This window comes from Lepidochelys olivacea (genome assembly GCF_965140295.1).
Source record: "Lepidochelys olivacea isolate rLepOli2 genome assembly, chromosome: 27".
NCBI lineage: Eukaryota > Metazoa > Chordata > Testudines > Cheloniidae > Lepidochelys > Lepidochelys olivacea.
Window position 1 is genome coordinate 11,743,045 of NC_140437.1, and position 20,382 is coordinate 11,763,426.

The 20,382-nt window shown below is 60.7% G+C and overlaps 1 protein-coding gene across 1 annotated transcript; it reads left to right on the top strand.

Moving 5' to 3' along the window:
• Nucleotides 1–2,128: 2,128 nt before the first annotated feature.
• On the top strand, nt 2,129–9,058 carry LOC311513868 (pancreatic polypeptide-like). The gene is made up of 4 exons (XM_084616013.1): nt 2,129–2,238; nt 3,449–3,636; nt 3,817–3,889; nt 8,823–9,058. The coding sequence occupies exons 2-3, from the start codon at nt 3,449–3,451 to the stop codon at nt 3,878–3,880; spliced, it is 252 nt and encodes an 83-aa protein (XP_084472139.1). The 5' UTR covers nt 2,129–2,238; the 3' UTR covers nt 3,881–3,889; nt 8,823–9,058.
• The last annotated feature ends 11,324 nt before the right edge of the window (nt 9,059–20,382 follow it).

Here is a 20,382-nt window from a genome sequence, read left to right on the forward strand (position 1 = left end):
CCTGCACGGGTAACAACTTGCACCTTATTTCCAGTCTGAATTTGTCCAGTTTCTCCTTCCAGCCTGTTAGACCTTTGCCTGCGAGACGGTAGAGCCCGTTGCCAACGCGTGGCTCCCGCTGGAGGGACGGATGGACTGGATAGTCACCCCTTCGCCTTCTCTTTGCTCAGCTAAAGAGAGAGACTCCAGGAGCTCAGCTGCTATAACCTCGGACCCCCCCCCGCCCCCCCGCCTCCAGTTTGCCCGCGTCCTTGAATTGTGGGCCCCGGCTCTGCATACGGGATTCCAGCCACGGTCGCACCAGCTCCAAAGCCAGAGTTTCCACAGCCCTCGGCCTCCATCACCCACACCTGGGCCCGCCGGGTCTGACCCTGCCTGACCTGGGTTTCCCCAGCCCCTGAGAACGGTTCCCGCGACCCTGGCCGAGCTGTGGGCTCCCAGCACTGCCCGGCCTGGGGTGCCACCTGCGGGCGGATGCCAGGTTTCTTCTGCAACTGCTGGCTCTTGAATACTGCGTGCAGATGTGCTGGCCCCATCTCAAAACTATATAGATTGGAAAAGGTTCAGAAAAGGGCAACAAAAATGAGTAGGGGTCCATATGAGGAGAGATTAATAAGCCTGGGCCTTTTCAGCTTGGCAAAGAGACAACTAAGGGGAGAGGTGACAGAGGTCTATAAAATCATGACTGGTGTGGAGAAAGTAGATAAGGACGTGTTATTTACTCCTCCTCATAACACAAGAACTAGGGGCCACCAAATTAAATGAATAGGCAGCAGGTTTGAAACAAACAAAAGGTAGTCTTTCTTCACACAACACACAGTCAAACTGTGGAACTCCTTGCCAGAGGATGTTGTGAAGGCCAAGACTATAACAGGGTTCAAAAAAGAACGAGATAAGTTCATTGAGGACAGGTCCACCAATGGCTATTAGCCAGGATGGGCAGGGATGGTGCCCCTAACCTCGGTTTTCCAGAAGCTGGGAGTGGGCAACAGGGCAACTTGATGATTCCCTGGTCTGTTCATTCCTTCTGAAGCACCTGGCATTGGCCACTGTGGGAAGACAGGACACTGGGCTAGATGGACCTTTGGTCTGACCCAGTGTTGCCGTTCTTATCTTCTTCTCTCCTCCTGCACCAGGGCTGGCTGCAGATTCCCATTTGCCAGGCTGTCTCTGACGGAGGCCAGAGGGGCTTCCCGTGTGGGCTTTGGTTTTATTCCAATGTAACGTAATCTATGGCCCCACTACCCTCTGTCCACCTTAATTGAACGGTCTCTCCATGCACATGCAGGGAAGCTCCCACGTGGGGCAAAGAGCACTGGGAGGAGAGACCCCTCTGCAAACAAAAGGCCCCTCAGGTCAATGAAGCAGCTGCATAAGGTGGTGGGAGCAGGGACATCAGGACTCCTGGGTTCCAGGCTGGGCTCTGCTGCTGACTCACTGGGCGGCCTTGGGCCAAACACCTTCTGGCCCATCCTGGGCATCTTGTTGGTCCCCTTCTCCCCAGTGAAAGGTCTGGACCCCTCGTCCCCTTTGGCTCTCAGAGGTCAGTGGGAGGGGGCTGTTCTCTGCAGGGGGCTCGGAGGAGCTCAGCGGTGACTGATCTGGTGAAATATTAACCCTACCTCCCCTGGCGCTGAACAATGGACGCCTGTTCCCACATAGGACCCTGTGTGGGGGCCTCCCAGCCTCTGTGGGGTCCCAGAGCTGGGCTGGGGGAGGAGAGTGGGCACATTGGGGTGTCTTCAGTGACTCCTCCCCTCAGGGCAAGTCCGCCCTTAGCACATCATCCCAATTGGCATCTCCTGGAGAGCTGAGATCCTCCCCTAGCCGGAGACCCCCACAGAGCCCAGGTCTCCCCTCCTGGGGGCAAGGGCATGGGGATGCTGGATTACCCTGTGTCTGTCTTTGGGGCGCCCTCTTCATGGCTCCTGATCCTTCCCAGAGTTAAGCAAAGGGAAGAGACAGTCATGGTGCTAGGGAGACTGCTTGGGGAGGAGGGACCGGGACCCACTGCCCAGCAGGGGTGGGCGGCGCGAGCGGACGGTGACGTCAGAGCAGCTGCCCAGAGTGGGGGAGTGATGATGCAGGGGCAGGCGGGAGCGGGGGCTTGGGGGGGTGTAAGGGGAGATATAAACCTCCGGAGCCGGCTCTGGCAGTGCAGAGGACGGAGGGACTCAGCCAGGCCACCCGCACCCCTGTGTTGCACTGCGTCTCTGCACCGCACCCCGCTGGATCAGGGTAAGCCCACTGGGCTGGGACTTGGGGGGATTCAGTGGGAGGGGGGAATGGGGCCCTGCCCCCTCCTCCCCGACATGCAGCGGGCAAGCCTGCCAGCACTCCACGTTGGTGCGCTCTGCCGTGGGCAGGGAGCGTATCTGCATTCGTGTTGTACAGCTCCATGCACATCTGCGGCACAGACGCCCCATAGTTCTGGAGAGTGCCCTGGGATTTCCGGGGTGGGGAGGTGGAGGGCTGGCTCAGGGGGGTCTCCTACACCCTCTCTCAGTACCAGTGCAGGACGAGCAGAGGGCGGATCTGGGGCGGCAGGGCTGGGGGCATTGCTTGGCAGAGTGGCCAGTAGCTGGTGGGTCCTGGCGGGAGGGGTGGCTGCCTTCGGACACAAAAGGAGACGTTTCCTCCCGGACAGATGGAGCCAGCGGCAGGGGCTCGGGATCAGGAGCTGGGGGGAATGGAAACGTCTGTGCGTGTGGTGCTGGGTGTCTGGCCAGGCCGTGTGTGGTGTCTGCAGGCACGTACGCAGGCGGCTGGGCGTGTGTGCACGCGGGCCGTCGGGAGCGCAGGGCGGCTGTGACTGTTTGTACGTGCACTCACAAGTGCAGGGCGGGCGTGTGCAATTCCCGCACCAGCCAGCACCATCTCCTTAGGAATCAGGCACCCTCCGGGGCTCTCCTGCTCCACGGCTGGCTGGCTCGTCCTCCAGCCCCACCGCCTCCCCGTGGACAGGTGGGCCGTGCGCTCCCTGAGCCCGGCTGCCGCCCTTGGAGTAGTTGAGAAACCCAAGAGCCCCCTTCTCGCTCGCTCAGTGGCTCCCCCACCTCCCACCCCGTGTTGTCCTGGGGTCCTACCGGCTTCTCTCCTTGGGCCTGCCCTCTCCTCCCTGCACCCATGGCATACACAGCCATTCCTGTGGCAACATGGCTGGATCCCCCTCTCCCCTGTTGCCAAGGGCCCCCTCGAGCAGCCGCCCGTCCGGCTCATTCAGCATGGCGCGAGCTCGCCCCTTTCCTCTCCGCCTGCCTTCGCCCGTCCCCACGCTGGCAAGGCCAGCCCGGCACGCTCCAGCCTGTCTCTCTCCTCCCCCTGTGTGGTGTCCGTGGCCTGGGTCTCTCTCCCCGGCCCCACGCTGACCTCCCCTCCAGCCCCAACCCACGCGGGGGGCTGTCGCCCCGTCTCACCGGCGTGCGCTCTCCCTTCTCTCCTCCCCCAGATGGTCGCCCCCCGCAGGCGCTGGGCTTCCCTCTTCTCCCTCGCCTGCTGCGTGGCCCTGCTCTTGGGGCACCTGGGCAGCGCTGCCCCGACGCACCCCACGTACCCCGGGGACAATGCCCCCGTGGAGGACCTGGTCCAGTTCTACAATGAGCTGCAGCAGTATCTCAACATGGTCACGCGGCCCAGGTAAGCGGCTTGGCTAAGCCGGGGGGCCGGGCCTCCGGTCGGCTGTGCACCTCTGGCCTGGCCCCCGGGGACAGAAGGATTTCCCAGTCCCAGCCCATGGCCCCCGTCTCCCGTGGGGCCTGGCTTATCCATCTCAGAAGCCATGACTGGCTGCGTGTTTTTCTCTCCTGCCCCCCCTAGATACGGCAAGAGATCCAGCAGCCGGACGCTCTGTGGAGACCCCTATGACCCCTTGGGATGCTAAACCCGCCAGGTAAGATCTGTTCTGGGAGGGAGCTCAGGAATGGGGCGTGCGTGCATACTGGTTCATCTGTTACCGGCAGGTTACCGGCAGACCAGTAAGTCAGTAAGGGGGGCCCTTCCCTTCAGCCCCCTCCCACAGCGGGGGGTCAGCCGGAGATGCCCTCTATGGTGTTGGCGAGGCAGAGGGATTCTCTTCCCTCCGAGCCCCTACAGAACTTGCCCCAGCACAGCGCTAGGGGGTGCTGAGCTCCTGGAGGTGCTGGTTTTTGGGTGGGGCGTAAAAGTGAGGCCCCAACCCTGTGCGCTCATTAAAGATCCTGCGTTTGCAAGGGCCGGGCCGGGTTCCGAGCTGGGAGATCACCTTTGGCCGCCCTGCGAAATATCTGGTGGTCGTGTTCTTCTTCGCCTCCTGCTCTGATGTCTTGTGTGGCAGGAGCTATTGAGAAGAGGCCACCTTCCACCCCAGAGGCAGCGGGCGGGGACAGAGGCAAGGGCGAGGGGGGGCCGGTTCCAGGTCAATTACTTTGCTGGAGGACGAGGTGTCTGGCTGGTACTGAAGTGGCTCATGTGAGGGCGTCTCTGGCAGGCTTCGCGAGAGGTCCTGGGCTTTTGCTTTGTCTCCCTGCCCTGCTCGGAGCCCCGTTCTGGCCCCAGCTCACAGCGCACCGGGCCCCTGCAGGAGAAAGTGCAATGGGCGTTGGTTGTGGGGGGCAGTGGGCGCACAGGATGGGCTGGGGGAGGCTCAGAGCTCTGCAGAAAATATCACAGCGAGGTTTGGGGTGTGTCGGAGTGGACAGCAGCGTGGTGAGAGCAGGGGGCTGGGAGTCTCAGGACGCCTGGGTTCTGTTTTCCAGTTCTTGAAGGAGAGTGGGCGCTTGGTTTATAGCAGGACCCGGGGTTCTCCTCAGATGTCTCTAAAGGAGTCAAGGAGGGATCTTGGCACCAGGAATCCCAGTTCGGCTCTGGGAAGAGAGTATTTTTAGTAGGTAGAAGAGGGGAGCGGGCATCAGGACTCCTGGGTTCTATTCCCAGCCATACCACTGGGCTGCTGTGTGACCTTGGGTGAGTCACTTCCCTTCTCGGGGCCTCAGTTTCCCCGTTTCTACAATGGGGATATCAATACTGTTGAGCCTCCAGGGTCCCTGTGAGGCTGCGTCGGTACCTGTCTGCCAAGCGCCCGGATAGCCCCGGAAAAGATGCTGCATGAAGACAGTGTTTGCATGGCCAAGGGGGGCGGGCCTTGGCATTCAGCGTTCCCGCAGTGCCCGCTAGGTGGCACTGACAGACCATGTCTCCAGGGCTGGCATCGCACCCTCTGTGTGAGGAGGAGGAGGAGGGAGATGAAGGGGCTGCAGAGGAAGGAGACCAGGCCCCAGCCGCGGAACAAGCCCTGCTCCCCGTTCAGCCTTACGGGGCCAGGCGTGGGGCTTCCCCCCCGGGAATGAACCATGGAGCAAAAGGGACGCAGGGCTCAAATCAGAGCATTACAAAGGGCTCGGCTCCTCAGCAGCATCATGGAGCAACCCCTGCAACTGGGAGGGCTTGACCAGCAGCGCTGGCTTTCCCGCAGGGAGCCATTCCCTCTCCTGGGCACTTCTCCCAGCTGCCTGGGTGGTCGGTGACAAGGCCGTCTAGTCAGTGTCATTGTCTGATGCTCACGAACTAGCACAAGCTTCTCCTGTTTGGGTTGCATCAGCTGCAGGAGAATATCATCTCTCTCTCTCTGTCCTATACCCACCCACCCCTCCATCCCTCCATCCCTCCCTCCACCCATCCCCCATCCCCCCATCCCTCCATCCCTCTCTATCCCATACCCACTCACCTACCATCCCTCTCTATCCCTTACCCATCCCTCCCTCTCTATCCCATACACACTCACCCACCCCTCCATCCCTCCCTCCACCCATCCCCCATCCCTCCATCCCTCCATCCCTCCATCCCTCTCTATCCCATACACACTCACCTACCATCCCTCTCTATCCCTTACCCATCCCTCCCTCTCTATCCCATACACACCCACCCACCCCTCCATCCCTCCCTCCACCCATCCCCCATCCCTCCATCCCTCCATCCCTCTCTATCCCATACACACTCACCTACCATCCCTCTCTATCCCTTACCCATCCCTCCCTCTCTATCCCATACACACTCACCCACCCCTCCATCCCTCCCTCCACCCATCCCCCCATCCCTCCATCCCTCCATCCCTCTCTATCCCATACACACTCACCTACCATCCCTCTCTATCCCTTACCCATCCCTCCCTCTCTTTCCCATACACACCCATGCCTCCATCCCTCCCTCCATCCATCCCTCTCTAACCCATCCCTCCACCCATCCCTCTCTGTCCGATACCCACCCACTCATCCCTCGCTATCCCATACTCACCCACCATCCCTGCATCCCTCGCTATCCCATACACACCCATCCCTCCTTCCATCCATCCATCTGACCCTCGGTATCCCATGCACACCCACTCATCCCTCCCTCCCTCGCTATCCCATACAAATCCATCCATTCATTCCTCTCTCCATCCCAAGATCTTAGCAGGCTCTTGAGTCTAGCTCTCTAACCTCCCAAACCTCTTCTCATTAAATAATGCGGGGTGAGGAATGAAATATCATTGCTACCACTCAGCTGGGCTGGGAACCCCGAGGAGAGTCAGCCCAAGGGACCAAGCACCCCGAGGACGGTGGAGGAAATATCTCTGCGGGGCGGCCGTTGGAGTATCAGGAACAGAGGGTGGAGCTGAGGGGCGAAGCCTCTTTACAGGGGGCCTGGCTGCTGCCCGCACCTGCCCAGCGTCACACCTACCCCACCACAACCTCCTGCCCTCAGGGAGGGGGGCTGCTGCTCCGAAGTGGGGGCCCAGCAGAGCATCAGACCAGCTCACCCTTGGGAGGAGGGGACAAGATCCCTCCTGAAATTCCCATTTCCATGTCTCCCTCTCGGGGCTGCCCCAGGGACAGCCACACCCTGCTGCGTCCAGCCAAGGGATCATGCCTTTAGCTCACGGGGGAGGGGGCTGAAGGTCTGGGGTGCAATCCCCAGGCCCACCCTGGGAGCTGGCTTGGTGCACTTAGTCTGCACTGGGCGTGCAGGGCTCCGAGGGTGGGTGGCTGGGGGAGACATTCGCCCCCGGGGGGAGGGGTGAGCGGATGACGCTGCTGTCCCAGCATCCCACCTGTCTGCCTGCAGGAGCTAAAGGCCAGCGGTGGCACAAGAACAAGTGGGGATAAACTGGCCGTGAGCAAATTCCGGCTGGAAATTAGAAATGGGTAAATTCTAACTCTTCGGGGAGGTGTGTGTGGGGGGGTGCGGTTCTGCAACAGGCTCCTGATAGGAGCGGTGGGAGCAAAGAACTTAAAGAGAGCTGGCCCTGGGGTGGGGGTGTCTCTCAGGGGGCCGATTCTGCCAGCTGGAAGGCCCCTTTGTGCTGGGAATAGTCTCCAGGCAGCCGTGTCACCAAACATAATTTTTAAAAAGTGCATTGAGTCCACGTCCCCGCAGCACCCTGAAACAGCGGCTCTCCCAACTGCTCCATGCTGCTGAACTGGGCGTTGACTCTGTCCCCTGGGAGGATACTTTCCGTGGCAGCTTGAGCTATTTCAGCCCTGCTTCACTGTTCGTTTTATGGCAGTGCCTAGACGCTTCCACCCAGGCCTGGGTTCTGGGGTGCGAGGTGCTGTACAGTCCCAGCCAGAGACAGCTGATTGGTTCAGCAGACCCATCAAGCGGATGGGTTTCCCCATCGCGGTTGGCTGCGGTGGGGGATGTGAGAAGCAGCAGGGCAGAGAGGTCAGAGGGCATAAGGGATCCAAACCCCACTCCCTAAAACTTATGATTTGTATCCCCAGGCTTGGACCAAGTGCTGGACTCACACGTCCCAAAACCATGGTCCTCTAGCCCAGTGATTCTCAACCAGGGGCACGCGTACCCCTGGGGGTACACAGAGGTCTTCCAAGGGGTACATCAAAGCATCTAGATATTTGCCTAGTTTTACAACAGGCTACAGAAAAAGCACTAGCGAAGCCAGTACAAACTAACATTTAATCCAGACAATGACGTGTTTATACAATAGTTTTATTCCAGTGGATTAATTTGATCATTGTATGGTAAACACAAGACAGGGAGCAATTTTCCAGTACTGGTGGGGCCGTGACGCTTTTGTATTTTTATGTTTGATTTTGTAAACAAGAAGTTCTTAAGTGAGGTGAAACTTGGGGTACGCAAGACCAATCAGCCTCCTGCAAGGGGTACGGCAGTCTGGAAAGACATTAAAAGTTTTTAAGGTCAGGCTTGACAAAGCCCTGGCTGGGATGATTTAGTTGGGGATTGGTCCTGCTCTGGGCAGGGGGTTGGACTAGATGACCTCCTGAGGTCCCTTCCAACTCTGATAGTCTATGATTCTATGATTTACACAAGGAGCATGGGGGGACCCCCTGCCCCGCATGAATCAGGAGACCTGGCGGCTCTGCAGGGTCCTGGATACAGCTTGGCACCGTCCTCCAAGAGCTGCTCTGGGGGTCCTGGGACATGAGTGGGGGAGGATCAGGGGAGAGGGGAGAAGTAGGTGTTGGAGCAAAGCTGGGAGGAGACAGGTTGGGTGCAGGGGAAGTATCGATCTCTAACCCAGGCTAAAGCCGTGGGGCTCTTGGCTGGAGTGTCCTGGGGCTGTGACTGCTAACAGAGGTGGCTCTTTACTCTGGACAATGGAGGCTTCTGCTTTTAGCTCCAAACCCCTCCAGCTCAGCCCGCAGAGAGGGACTCGGCCCAGGATGCCCTTACAAAGGGCAGCAGGCTTGGAGGACAGGGCAGACGGGAGGGATAGGGTTGGGGGGAGATCACGGGGCAGGAGATGTGGACGTGGGGTCACAACATCCCGAGGCTGCGGCGCCAACTGGGTCTCTTGGATCCTAACTGAATCTTTCTGGTCATTGCAGGGCATGATCCTGAGCGGCAGCCGCCTTGGGGTGAACAGGAAAAGGCCTAGGGGTGGAAAAACCCAGCCTCGGCGCTGATCCCTCTGTGATTCTCCTCTCTTCCTCCCTCCTGAGCCCCCCGGGGCCACCTGCTTCAGAGGCAACCAACACCATGCCACCTTCTCTCTTTGTCCCTCGGTTCCTGGGTAGACTAATGTGAATAATGATCAGAACAATAAATCTGGGTGGAAGACGCATTTGGCTTGCTGCTCTTTGATCTGGAGCGAGGGGAGCGCAGACACCCAGTCGTATGGGTGGTGGGGGGGGCAGCACGGCTGTGGGGTGTCAGGGGCTGGGACATCTTGATGGCTGGGGGGGGTGTGCGTGCGTGTGTGTGTGGGGAATGGAAGTCAAGCCCTAGAGCCTCTCCCCGTGTGGAAGTACCTTCCCTGGCCTTTGTCTGGACCCACAGCCCCATGCTTCCCCCCAGTGCCTGCAGAGCAGGCTCCTGGTGGCTCCCCCGCCATCCTAATACCCAGTGCAGGGGCAGGCAGAGGGGCAAGGAGCAGGGTAGGGTTGATTGTGAGGAACCTCTGGTATCCTCCCTCCCGGGCCAGTCCTGGGGCCCATGCCTGTCCGTGTAAACTGTGGGGGAGGGAGGGGGACAGCCTCATTAAGATCTCAAAGCGCTTTGTGGGCAGGAATGATCAGCGCTTCCCTGCCAATTCGGGGGGCGGGGGGAATGAGCCCATCTTCTCCCATCCCCCTCTCCTCCGTTGACTCCTTCGCGGTCCTGTTTCCCCATTCCCCCATCCCTGAATGGACCCTCTGCTCTCCTATCCTCCCATTCACGCCCCCGCTTCCCATTAACTCATCCAGCCGCACCCCCTTCATTCTGCCCCCACCGCCCCTCAGGGCCCAATCCCACAGCCTTAGCACGGCCTTGGCTCCGTCCTCTGCCCCCTCCCCTAAAAAATGACCCTGGTGCTCTTTCAAGTGGTCTTTTGGAAACAGAACCCCCCTCCCCCTTGCACCCTGTCCCCCCCCCCAGTTTGCTGGAGATAACTGATGCCCCAGCAGCCCCTGCCTGGCTCAAGTCAGGTCTGCAAGGGTGGGGCAACCAGCTTATTCACACACCTGCCCGCAGAGGCAGTTTGCGGGCCCCCTTGGGAGATCTTAGACGTAGCCCGGGACGCCCCCAGGGGTCCCTGGAGCCCCGGTTGAAACCCACTGGGTTGAAACGGACCAGCCAACAGCCCGGCCCCCGCCTCGGCGGTGGGACCCGGCCAGCCCCTTCCAGCGGCGTTGCTGCTTTAAGAGCCCCAGCGGCAGCGCGGAGGCTGGCAAGCGAGTGGCCGCAGCGGGAGCGGAGCGACCCCAGCGCCGCCCCGCCGCGCATCCGAGCCGGACCGGGGGCCTTGGAGCCGCGCCGCTGGGGCAGGTAAGAGCCCCCCCCCCGCCTTTGCCAGCTGCTGGGGGGTCGCAGCAGCTAAACTGACACCTCCCCCCCCCGCAGGGCGGCTGCTGGGGGACCCCTTGGATGTGTCAGTTTCACGCACCTGGGCTGGTCAGTTTCCAACCTGCCCCCCCCCCGCCCCCGCCCCCATTTCCACACCTGGCTCCCTGCCAGGAGAAATGCCTCCTTACTTTGCCAGCCGGGCGCTGGGGGAGTTTCAATAGGTGCCCGGCGAGCTGTGTCTCTGACCATCTTCCTCGCCAACCCCCTGGGGTAGCCGGCTCCCCTTGCCCCCTCCCCAGCCCCCCGTCCCCAGATCCCCTTGGCTTCTCCCCCCTTCTGGCCAGGGCTTAATTTGTAATGAAGGAGGCGCAGAGGGGGGGCTCAAGTAATTTTTTTTACATTCATAACTGATGCAGCAGGCCCCGAGTGGCCCCGGGGCCCTGAACTGCCCGGCCCCGAGTGGCCCCGGGGCTCGGCCCTGCCCGGCCCCGGGGCCTTGAACTGCCCGGCCCCGAGTGGCCCCGGGGCTCAGCCCTGCCAGGCCCAGAAGTGCCGGGGCTATGAACTGCCAAGCCCAGAGGTGCCAGGGCTCAGCCCCTGGCACAAATTAAGCCCTGCCTCTGGCTTTGTGTGGGCTGCAGAATTCCTACTATTGAGGGAATCGTCTCTTTGGTTTGTTGGCACGGATTTTTTTTTGCGTGGGGTGGAGTGGGGTGGGGGAATGGATTTTATTTTCTCCGCTGGTGGGTTTCACTTCCCCGGCTGTGTCCCTCCCTGGTTAAAAATGCTAAATTTTGGCTTCCGGCTGTGTGTCACTTTGGGCATGTCAAAGAGCAACATGTTGTTACATAAGAATGAAAGTAGCTGCTTTCTGAATGGGCTTCGGGGGGCGGGGGGGGGAAGGCTGGCTCCCTAGCTCTTGGTTTGTGTCCCCCCTTCCTCCCAAGCTGGGGGGTGTGTGTCGGTGGGTTTCACATCCTGATCCAATTGTGAAGCTTGAAGTCTCGGCTGCCAGGTTCCAGAGATTCCGAATGAAAGAGCAAATTACCTAGGCCGTGTAATTGGGCGGGGACGGGGTTACGATGAGCTCACTGCCAGTCGCTTCCCCTGTACGCAGTGACGTGTTTACACACAGACCCACGCTGCCTCTTGCCACCACTCCAGTCTTTGGGCCCTGCTGGCGCTGAAGAATGGCTGGATTCAGCTAAGTTCAATCTGCGGCTTTGTTCCCCTCGCTGTACGTCTGCCCCACAGAACAGCTCTGTGTTGCTCGCAAGCTGGTACTTTCCAAGCGGGTCCCAAGAAGACATTCCCTCGCTCAGCCTGTCTCGCTTATATCCCGGGACCACGGCGCTGACATCTTCCCGTCAGAAACGTCTGCCCCCGTCCTGTGGTTAGAGGCAAGGCTGTGGGGTGGCGGAGAGGCAGCGCGAAAGAAACGAAAAGCAGTGAGAGACGGGCAGCGGAAACCTGCCAGGCCTGATTCCCTGCTGCCCGTGCTGTCCTTTACCCCCGTGCAAAGAATAGCATGGAGCACCGTGCAGCCAGTGCAAATTAGCGACAGACAATAGAAACAACCAGTGATTCATTAGAAACGGAGAACGGTGTGTCCTGGCTCCCCGTACCCTGTTCTAACCACTAGGCCGCACACCTTCCTGTATCTGGGAATGGGACCTAGGATGGAACCCTGACTTCCATGCTCACTGGTAGAGCCAGAAAACACTGGATCTCCTCTACCCCCAGTCTGTTGCGGACTCTACGCCCACTGAGCTGTCCTTAGTGGATTCTCTGACGTGTCGGCTGCGTGTTCTCCCCTTCGTAGGATATCACAGGGTTGGAAGGGACCTCGGGAAGTCATCTCGTCCAACCCCCTGCTCAAAATAGAACCTATCCCCAGTTTTTGCCCCAGATCCCTAAATGGCCCCCTCAAGGATTGAATTCACAACCCTGGATTTAGCAGGCCAATGCTCAAACCGCTGAGCTATCCCTCCCCTTCGTGCACTCTCCTTGTCATGACACCTGGTTGGGATGGATCCTGCACTGTGAGGTCATGTCAGCGCCCCCCCCGGAGCAATTAACGCGCACCTGCTGCAGCCGGGAATACGGATGGCTTTCTGATGTGGCTGCAGCCGGATTCACACACCAGTGCTCTAAGCTGGGACTCCCACTCTGAGCCTCGAAGGCAGCACAGCAGAATCCAGGCACCGGGGACCCAGGGCCAGGTGTCGCACTAAGTGTGCTCCAGGATCTGCCCACCAAGGCCTAGTACCAGGATTCCCACGCCCAAGTGCAGTGCTCGTGGCAGGGCTCATTCCCAGCCACAGCCGACAGGGGGCAGGCGGCATATCCCAGGGCGGTAGGATGAGGCTACATGGATCCATCCCCACCCCGGTGCTGTCACGCCAGGCTTTGTGCTCCCAGCCTCTGGGCTCAGCCAGATCCAGGAGCTGTCGCAGCTACTCATGCCCCCATGCACGAAGATCTGCGGTCCCGGTCTTGGGCTCATCCTTCTTCCATCAAGCTGCTGCCCCGGAGCCGTCGCTGGGAGCAGATAGCTGCCCTGTTTGCTCAGGCGGGCCTCGCTCATTCCCTGGCTTGGAGTGTGCAACGCCCTCCATGAAACGAACTCCGATTCCATCCTTCTCATGGAGATTCCCTCTGCCTGTCACTCGGGGTTCTCCAGGCTGTGCCCCCCGGTGCCAGGGATGGAGCAGAGTGGGACAGGTCTAAGCTCACTTCAGCTACGGCCGAGAGAGATGCTCACCTGGGCAGCTGCCTGATGGCTGCTCTATCCCCGACCAACCATCTCCAGCAGTGAATGGCTCATGCGGACCACTTGGTATGCTCTTCAGGCTCCTCTGGGAGCATCCCCCATCTGCCACTCATGCTGCCTTCTGAGTCCAGAGCACCCCTGGATAAGTATCCCTCCCTGTGGGATGAAGTGGCTGCACTGACCAGGAGATTCTGGGTCTGTAGCAAGGCCAAAGGATGTGGTGGGGGGATGTTTTTTATTATTTATTTTGATTTCTAACTGCTCAGTTTGCCTCCATGTGCTCTGACATCAAGGGGATGTTTAGTCTGCGGAAGAGAAGAATGAGGTGGGATTTGATAGCTGCTTTCAACTACCTGAAAGGGGGTTCCAGAGAGGATGGATCTAGACTGTTCTCGGTGGTAGCAGATGACAGAACAAGGAGTAATGGTCTCAAGTTGCAGTGGGGGAGGTTTAGGTTGGATATTAGGAAAAACTTTTTCACTAGGAGGGTGGTGAAGCACTGGAAGGGGTTCCCTAGGGAGGTGGTGGAATCTCCTTCCTTAGAGGTTTTTAAGGTCAGGCTTGACAAAGCCCTGGCTGGGATGATTTAGCTGGGGATTGGTCCTGCTTTGAGCAGGGGGTTGGACTAGATGACCTTCTGGGGTCCCTTCCAACCCTGATGTTCTATGAATCTATGACAGTGATAAGGTTTCCATTCGTCCCTGCCTCCTGGCTTTCGCTGGACTGGCATGAGCCTGCACCGGGGCAGAGTCCAGATCGGCACGGGCACAGTACCACTGGCACAGCATGGCATTCAGGCTGAAACTGGTATCTGCCCCATTCACGCTCCTGAGCTTCTCTCTTCCCCCCCCCCCCCCGCCCTGCCCCCAGACCAGTGCGCATGTGGCTTCTTGCCAGGGAACATTCCAAAGGCACCTGCCCAGGTGGGTGGGGCGGGAGAGAGAGTTAACCCTTAAAGCACAGAGCAGGGAAGGTGTCCTAGCCTGGAGGGCCGAATTCCTCCCCCCCTTGGCCTGAAATGTGACGTGTTTGTTGCTTTGCCCCAAAAGAGTGAAACTGATGCTCTGTCAGCTGCTAAGCTGAGACCGGGCGTGTTCATTTCACAGGGAGCTGGCTGGATTCTCAAGATGTGGGGGGGGGGAAGGATGGGGCGGGCTGCGGGTGGGGAAGAGGCCTGGAGTTTGACAGCAAGAGTGGAGCAAAGAGGTTGGCTGGGGATGTGCGCATGTGAGAACGAGGAGCTCATCCCGGCTCTGTGGAGAGGTTGTTTCAGCTATGGGGGCCTTTCAAAGCTGGGGGAGGAGGGTTTGGAGGAGAAGCTGATCTGGATGTCACCTCCTGGCATGTTGCTGAATCAGGGAGGTATTTGACGCTGAGTCTCTGCCCTGAGGAGTTCACAGCCAGTACGTGGGCAGGAGGGTGCGGAGATCTGCGGCCCCCAGAGGCCAGCTCCCAGCACGCGGGGGCTACGAAGCCGGGCAAAGCAGTCTTTTCGCAATCTCCCCCCGTGGCATGGGGCTGTTGAATGGGTCTGCATTGCCCCTGGTGGAAGGGAAGCAGGCTGACCGGTTCCCAGGGTGCTCAGGTGGATCTGGATCATCTGCAGCAGCAGCAGCCCCGGGGGCCTCTCCAGTTGACGCAAGGGAGGGCTGCAGCCCTGATGGCCTGGCAGGTGCGGAGGTGGCTGGGTGATGTCCTGCAGCCCGCACGGCTTCAGGAGCAGCATCACTTAGCCCGACAGGGACTGGCCCTGTCCTGGACTGGGAGAAGGGCCCACGGACCCTCCCCTCCCCTGCCCTCCCGCACCAGCTCGGATCCCTAGCCAGCTCCCTGGCAGCATCTCCAAAGGTGACAGCCAGCTGTAACCTTGAGGGGTGGGCTGCGGGGGGGGGGAGCGCTCCAGTGTTGCTATGGCAACCAGGGAATTAGCATCTCCTCCGTGTGCGGCTTGTCCATGGCCGTGTTTCCTCTGAGCAGCCCAGTCCTGAGAGGACGCAGGCCTGGGCCCGCTCCCGGCTCCCGGGGCTGCTGCGTGCTCAGCCGCCCCCTTCTTCGGCTGCTGTCTCCGGGCCGGGATTCGGAGCTGTGAGAGGCAGAGAGAACCACAGGGTCTGGCTGTGTCCGGCCGCCTGGATGGGTGCGCCCCCTTTGCAGGTGTCATAGACAGGTCCTGGCTCTTCCCTGCCACAAGGGGCGCTAGACGGGCGAGGCCTCATAGAGGGCAGCCTGCTGTTGCTCCGGGGTCCTGAGCCCACTTGGCTTTTTTTTTTTAAACCCCCTTAAGTTCACCGGCCCCGGGAGGCTGGAGCGGCCGTGGACGGGTGGGAGCGTGGGGTGACGGGTGGCTTTTCAGGGCATGGGCTGCCTCCGGCACTGAAAGGGTGAATGCCATTCCAGGAGCAATCCCCTCCCGGGCAGGATTTTAGGGAAACAACGGCAGACAAGGCTCCTGTCGTCTCCCAGCAGGGGGCGCTGTGGGGGGGGGATGGAGCCGGAGTGCTGGCTGTCGGGGAGGGGGGTTCCCAGGTATTCCAGTTCCGGACCCTCCCAGCAGGGGGTGCTGTGGGGGACGGAGCAGGAGCGCTGGCTGTCGGGAAGGGGGTCCCAGGTATTTCAGTCCCGGACCCCCCCAGCAGGGGGTGCTGTGGGGGACGGAGCAGGAGCGCTGGCCGTGGGGGAAGGGGGTCCCAGGTATTTCAGTCCCGGACCCCCCAGCAGGGGGTGCTGTGGGGGACGGAGCAGGAGCGCTGGCCGTGGGGGAAGGGGGAGCTCCCTGCTGCTTCTGCCTCAGCCTCACCCTGCAAACATCCCTCATTCTGGCACAGGGTGCCCGGTTAATGCAGCGTCTCCTCGGCTCCTGCGCGTGGAGATGATGCTCCAGTGACCCCCGGTGGGAAAGGGCGGAGAGTGGCTCTGAAGGCGGGCGGCTGGTCACTATGTGCTGTGTCTCCTTATCCCTCTCCCTCCCTCCCCACTGGCAGCCGGGTGGCATTACTCACTGGGCCCTGTTGTGCCAGGCCTCTGGACGGGACTTGCATGCCCACAGCGGGGGTAGCTGAGCGAGGGAGTTGTTAGACTGACGGTCCTGGGGCTGTAGGCTTCCCCCATGTAGCTCCTTTCTTCTGTGTCCTGTGTCCCACCCTTGCCAGTCCTGCGCCCCCTCCCGCTAGCCCCCTGCCGCTTTCCCCTCCCCCTTAGAGGGACTGGCTTTCACCCTTTCCTCTCTCCGCAGATCCCTGTGTGTGCCCGTTCAGAGAAGCGCTTGCCACCTGCCTGAACTGCGCCAGCTGCCGAGATGCCCGTGGCTGCTACCAACTCCGACTTGGGTAAGTCACGCCCTCTCCGGGCTGGAATTGTAAAACATCACCTGGGTCCTGCGTTCCTTTATGGGCACAGGGCACCCTCGGGCTGTGCCCCTGAACTCCCATGGGGCTTGGGCAGCTCCCCACCTAATGCCCGGCATAGGTGGACGCTGGAGATGAGCCCAAGTTTGGACTCAGATAAGAGCACCCCGCAACAAGCTCTTGGGTGTGAGGGTTGGCCCAGAGGGGGCAGGTTGACCGACTCCGTCTCTACAGATCTGGGAGCTGGGAGAGGAGACTGCCCCGTAACAGAACGTCAGTTCCCTCTCCACACTGGGGCTCCCGCCTCTGCACCCCCATGTCCCTCGGATTGTCTAGCTGGACTCTAGAGGTGCCTGCTTCATCTCTCTTGTCAGGAGGATGGTTTATTAGCAGGGTTACGGGAGAGGACTCCAGGAGCTTTCTAAACCCACTGCATGGGGCCGTCCAAGCTCCCGAGAGCTCTGTTTGTTCCTTGCGCTGCAGGAGCAGCTGGGTTCTGGCGGGGAATGGAGGGGACATGTTCCCAAGTCAGAGGAAGGACAGCTTAGTGGTTAGAGCCCTGGCTTGGGACTCAGGATCCCTGGGTTCAGTCTCCAGCTCTGCCACAGACTACATGCGTGACCTTGGGCAAGTCATTAAGGCCAGATTTTTAAAGGTATGTAGGAGCCTAACTCCTATTGAAGCTGATGGGAGTTAGGTGCCCAAGTACCTTTAAGAATCTGGGCCTGTCTGTTCCTCAGTTCCCTCATCTGTAACGGGCCTAGGAGGATAAATACCCTTAAGATGGTGAGGCACTCAGAGGCCACGGGAATGGGGGTTATAGGCGTGTGTGAAATGAAAGACCTGACTTCTGTACCGGGAGCTGTGATTTTGGGGCTGCAAAGCTCGGCCATTCGAACAGTGGCGCCGGGATTATTCTGGCTTTAGGGTGCGGGGGGCGTGCAGGGCACCAGGCTGCGCTGAACACTCACCCCCTGTGAGGAGATGGGGGTCAGCTTCATTGTAGCGGACGAGCGGCTGGGAGCCAGATCTCCTGCTGTCTCCCCGCCTGACCCCCGCTGCCTCCCCTGGAAGGGGTAGGGACGATGCCGCGGTCAGGGGCTGGCACTGCAGGTTTTGGCTGAGGCGAGACGGAGGCTGGATCTGTCGGTGCCCTGGCTTCTCTGCCATCAGGACAGCTGGCTGCGGCTGCAGAGGTCGCTTCCCCTCCACCTGCATGCTGGGATGCTGGTACTGACCGCCGGCTCGCGGGTGTCTATGGAAACCAAGCGGCAGAAATTAAAGGGGCCGCCCGGAGAGTCTGGGCTGTGCAGCATCTCCCCCCCCGGCCCCGCTGGAGTGTGTTACCCCCCCCAGGCTGCGGGGGACGGACAGAATGGGGCCTGAAGGAGGGGGGAATGAGATCGGGAGGGGGCAATGGGAGAGGAGCAGTGCAGGGAGAATGGGGGGTGTGCGCCATGGGATGGGGAGAAGGGCTTTGGGTGAGTGAGGAGGGTTCAGGGCGGGGGGGGGGTTAGAGGGAGGGTGTGTGTGTGTGTGTGTGTACACACACAGCTTCTGCTCCCTACCTCCCCGCCTCTAACCCTCTTACATTTAATTAAAGCTCTTCTCTTTCGCTGGTGATTACATTGTAGGCCAGGCAGGAATCCTGGGGCTGCGCTTTAAGCCGGTTAATGGCACACCCTGGCCGTGGGGCTGGGCGTGACCCCCAAGGCTGGAGGAGGGCGCTGGGAGCGTGTGCGCGCGGCTTGGGGAACAGGTGGGCACACCTGTGGGGGCGTGTGCCCGTGCACCTGAGCACGGGTGGAGCATTTGAACGGGAGACCTCTCAGGAGCAGCCCAGACACTACAGGGAATGGGGTAGGGGGCCCAGTAGGGGGCGCTCTGCCCTCAGAGCCAGTGCTGACACCCCCGCCCCCTCCCCACCCCTCGTGCATGGGGCTGCTCCGTCTAAAACCTAAATCTGAGCTTCTGGGCACGTGTGTTCCTCAAGGGTCCTGTGTTTCCTTTGCGAAACTTGGGGTATTAACTTGGCATCTAGGCTGTTTCCTGAGGCGGGAGACTCCATTCTGCCCCCTGTGGTTTCAGCTGGAGGCAGGGCGCTGCAGGGAGCTGCTAATCCATCGCTGTGTTGCACCCCAGCACTGGCTGCATCTCCGGAGGGGGTGGGGGGGGGGTTGTATCGCACCCGGGGGCCTCCCTTGGGGGGAAACAGCTCGAGAAATACAGAGAGGGTTGAGCGGGGTCTCGGGGCCTCTGTGTAAAATGAGGCAGGACAGCCTGTGGGTCAGGCATGGCTCTGGAGTTTTGGGGAGCCTTCCTCTGCCACAGACTCCCTGCGTGAGTCACTTGGTCTGTCTGTGCCTCTGTTCCCCACCCTGTAATAGGCTGAGCAGAGCCCAGGGGGTTCAGGAACAGCAGAGGTGTGAGTGCTGGTTTGCAGAGAGACCAGGTACATTTGTGACATTGGCATTACCTGCCTCTGAGTCCACCTGGCTTTCTGAGGGTTAATTCCAGCCTCGGACAGATTCTGTTTCTCTCCATTCCCCCTCCAACCTCCCCCCCCCAGAGGCCAGTCATGGCTGGAAGGCTGAAAACTGGGGGGGTTGGGGTGGGGTTGGGGGTGGGAGGAGCAGGTGTGGGTGAGAGTGAGGTTGTCAGGCTGGGGGCAGCAGTGTGTGTGTGTGTGTCCCCAAAATCCCAGAGCCAGGTGGGGTGAGAAGGCTGGGACCCCAGAGCAGACAAGGTGGGGTGGGAAGAGGGTCAGATGGGGGAGTGGGATGGGGTCAGGCTGGGTGGGGTGGGAAGGGGGTTGGGGTCAGAGTGGGATCAGATATAGGGGGGTGGGATGGGGTCTGGGTGGAGTGGGATGCGGGTCCGGCAGGGGGGTGGGGTGGGGTCTGGGTGGGGTGGGATGCGGGTCTGGCAGGGGGGTGGGATATAGGTCCAGCAGGGGGGTGGGAAGGGGGTTGGCGTGGAGGGGGTGGGGTTAGAGTGGGATCAGATATGGGGGGGTGGGATGGGGGTCTGGCGGGGGGTGGTATGGGGTCTGGGTGGGGTGGGAAGGGGTGAGGCAGGGAGGTAGGATGGGGTCTGGGTGGGGTGGGAAGGGGTTTGGGGTCAGAGTGGGATCAGATATAGGGGGGTGGGATGGGGTCTGGGTGGAGTGAGATGTGGGTCCGGCAGGGGGGTGGGATGGGGTTTGGGTAGGCTGGGATGCGGGTCCGCCGGGGGGTGGGAGGGGGTCTGGGTGCGGTGGGAAGGGGGTTGGGGTCAGAGTGGGATCAGATATAGGGGGGTGGGATGGGGTCTGGGTGGGCTGGGATGTGGGTCCGGCGGGGGGTGGGACAGGGTCTGGGTGGGGTGGGAAGGGGGTTGGGGTCAGAGTGAGATCAGATATAGGGGGTGGGACGGGGTCTGGGGTGGGGTGGGAAGGGGGTTGGGGTCAGAGTGGGATCAGATATAGGGGGTGGGATGGGGTGGGTGGGAAGGGGAGTGGGGCGGGGGTGGGGGGCAGCGAGGGGGGCGCAGGTGATTTGGGGTGGGAGGGGCTCGAGCTGGGGTGGGTCGACCTGTCCCTTTAAATTTTTATCCGTCCTGGCTTAATGTCCTTGGATGTAATCCCTTCCTGCTGCCATGGCAACGAGGGTATAATCGACCCAGTGCCAATGCCTCCCGCCTTAAAGGGGTTAAGGCACCAAGGCCCCCTGCCCCTGGGGAGGGACTCGGGATGGGGCCTCTCCCACCTGCCGGGTGCCTGGTGCATCATCCACTTCCCCCCCGCCCCACCTCCACGGTCCTGCTCATCCCCCGCCACCCTTACGCCCCTGCTGGCAGGAAGGGGTTAATAATTCAGGGTGGGGCACAAGGCTGACCCCCTGCCCCATTGAGAAGGGGGCAAAGGCAGGGAAGGGGCAGGGGGAGTGGCCACAGCCCTGGGGAGCAGAGCCCTGCGGGCAGGCTGAGCTGGGCGGGTCTCGGGCTGAGCCTGGCGTGGGAGCCATG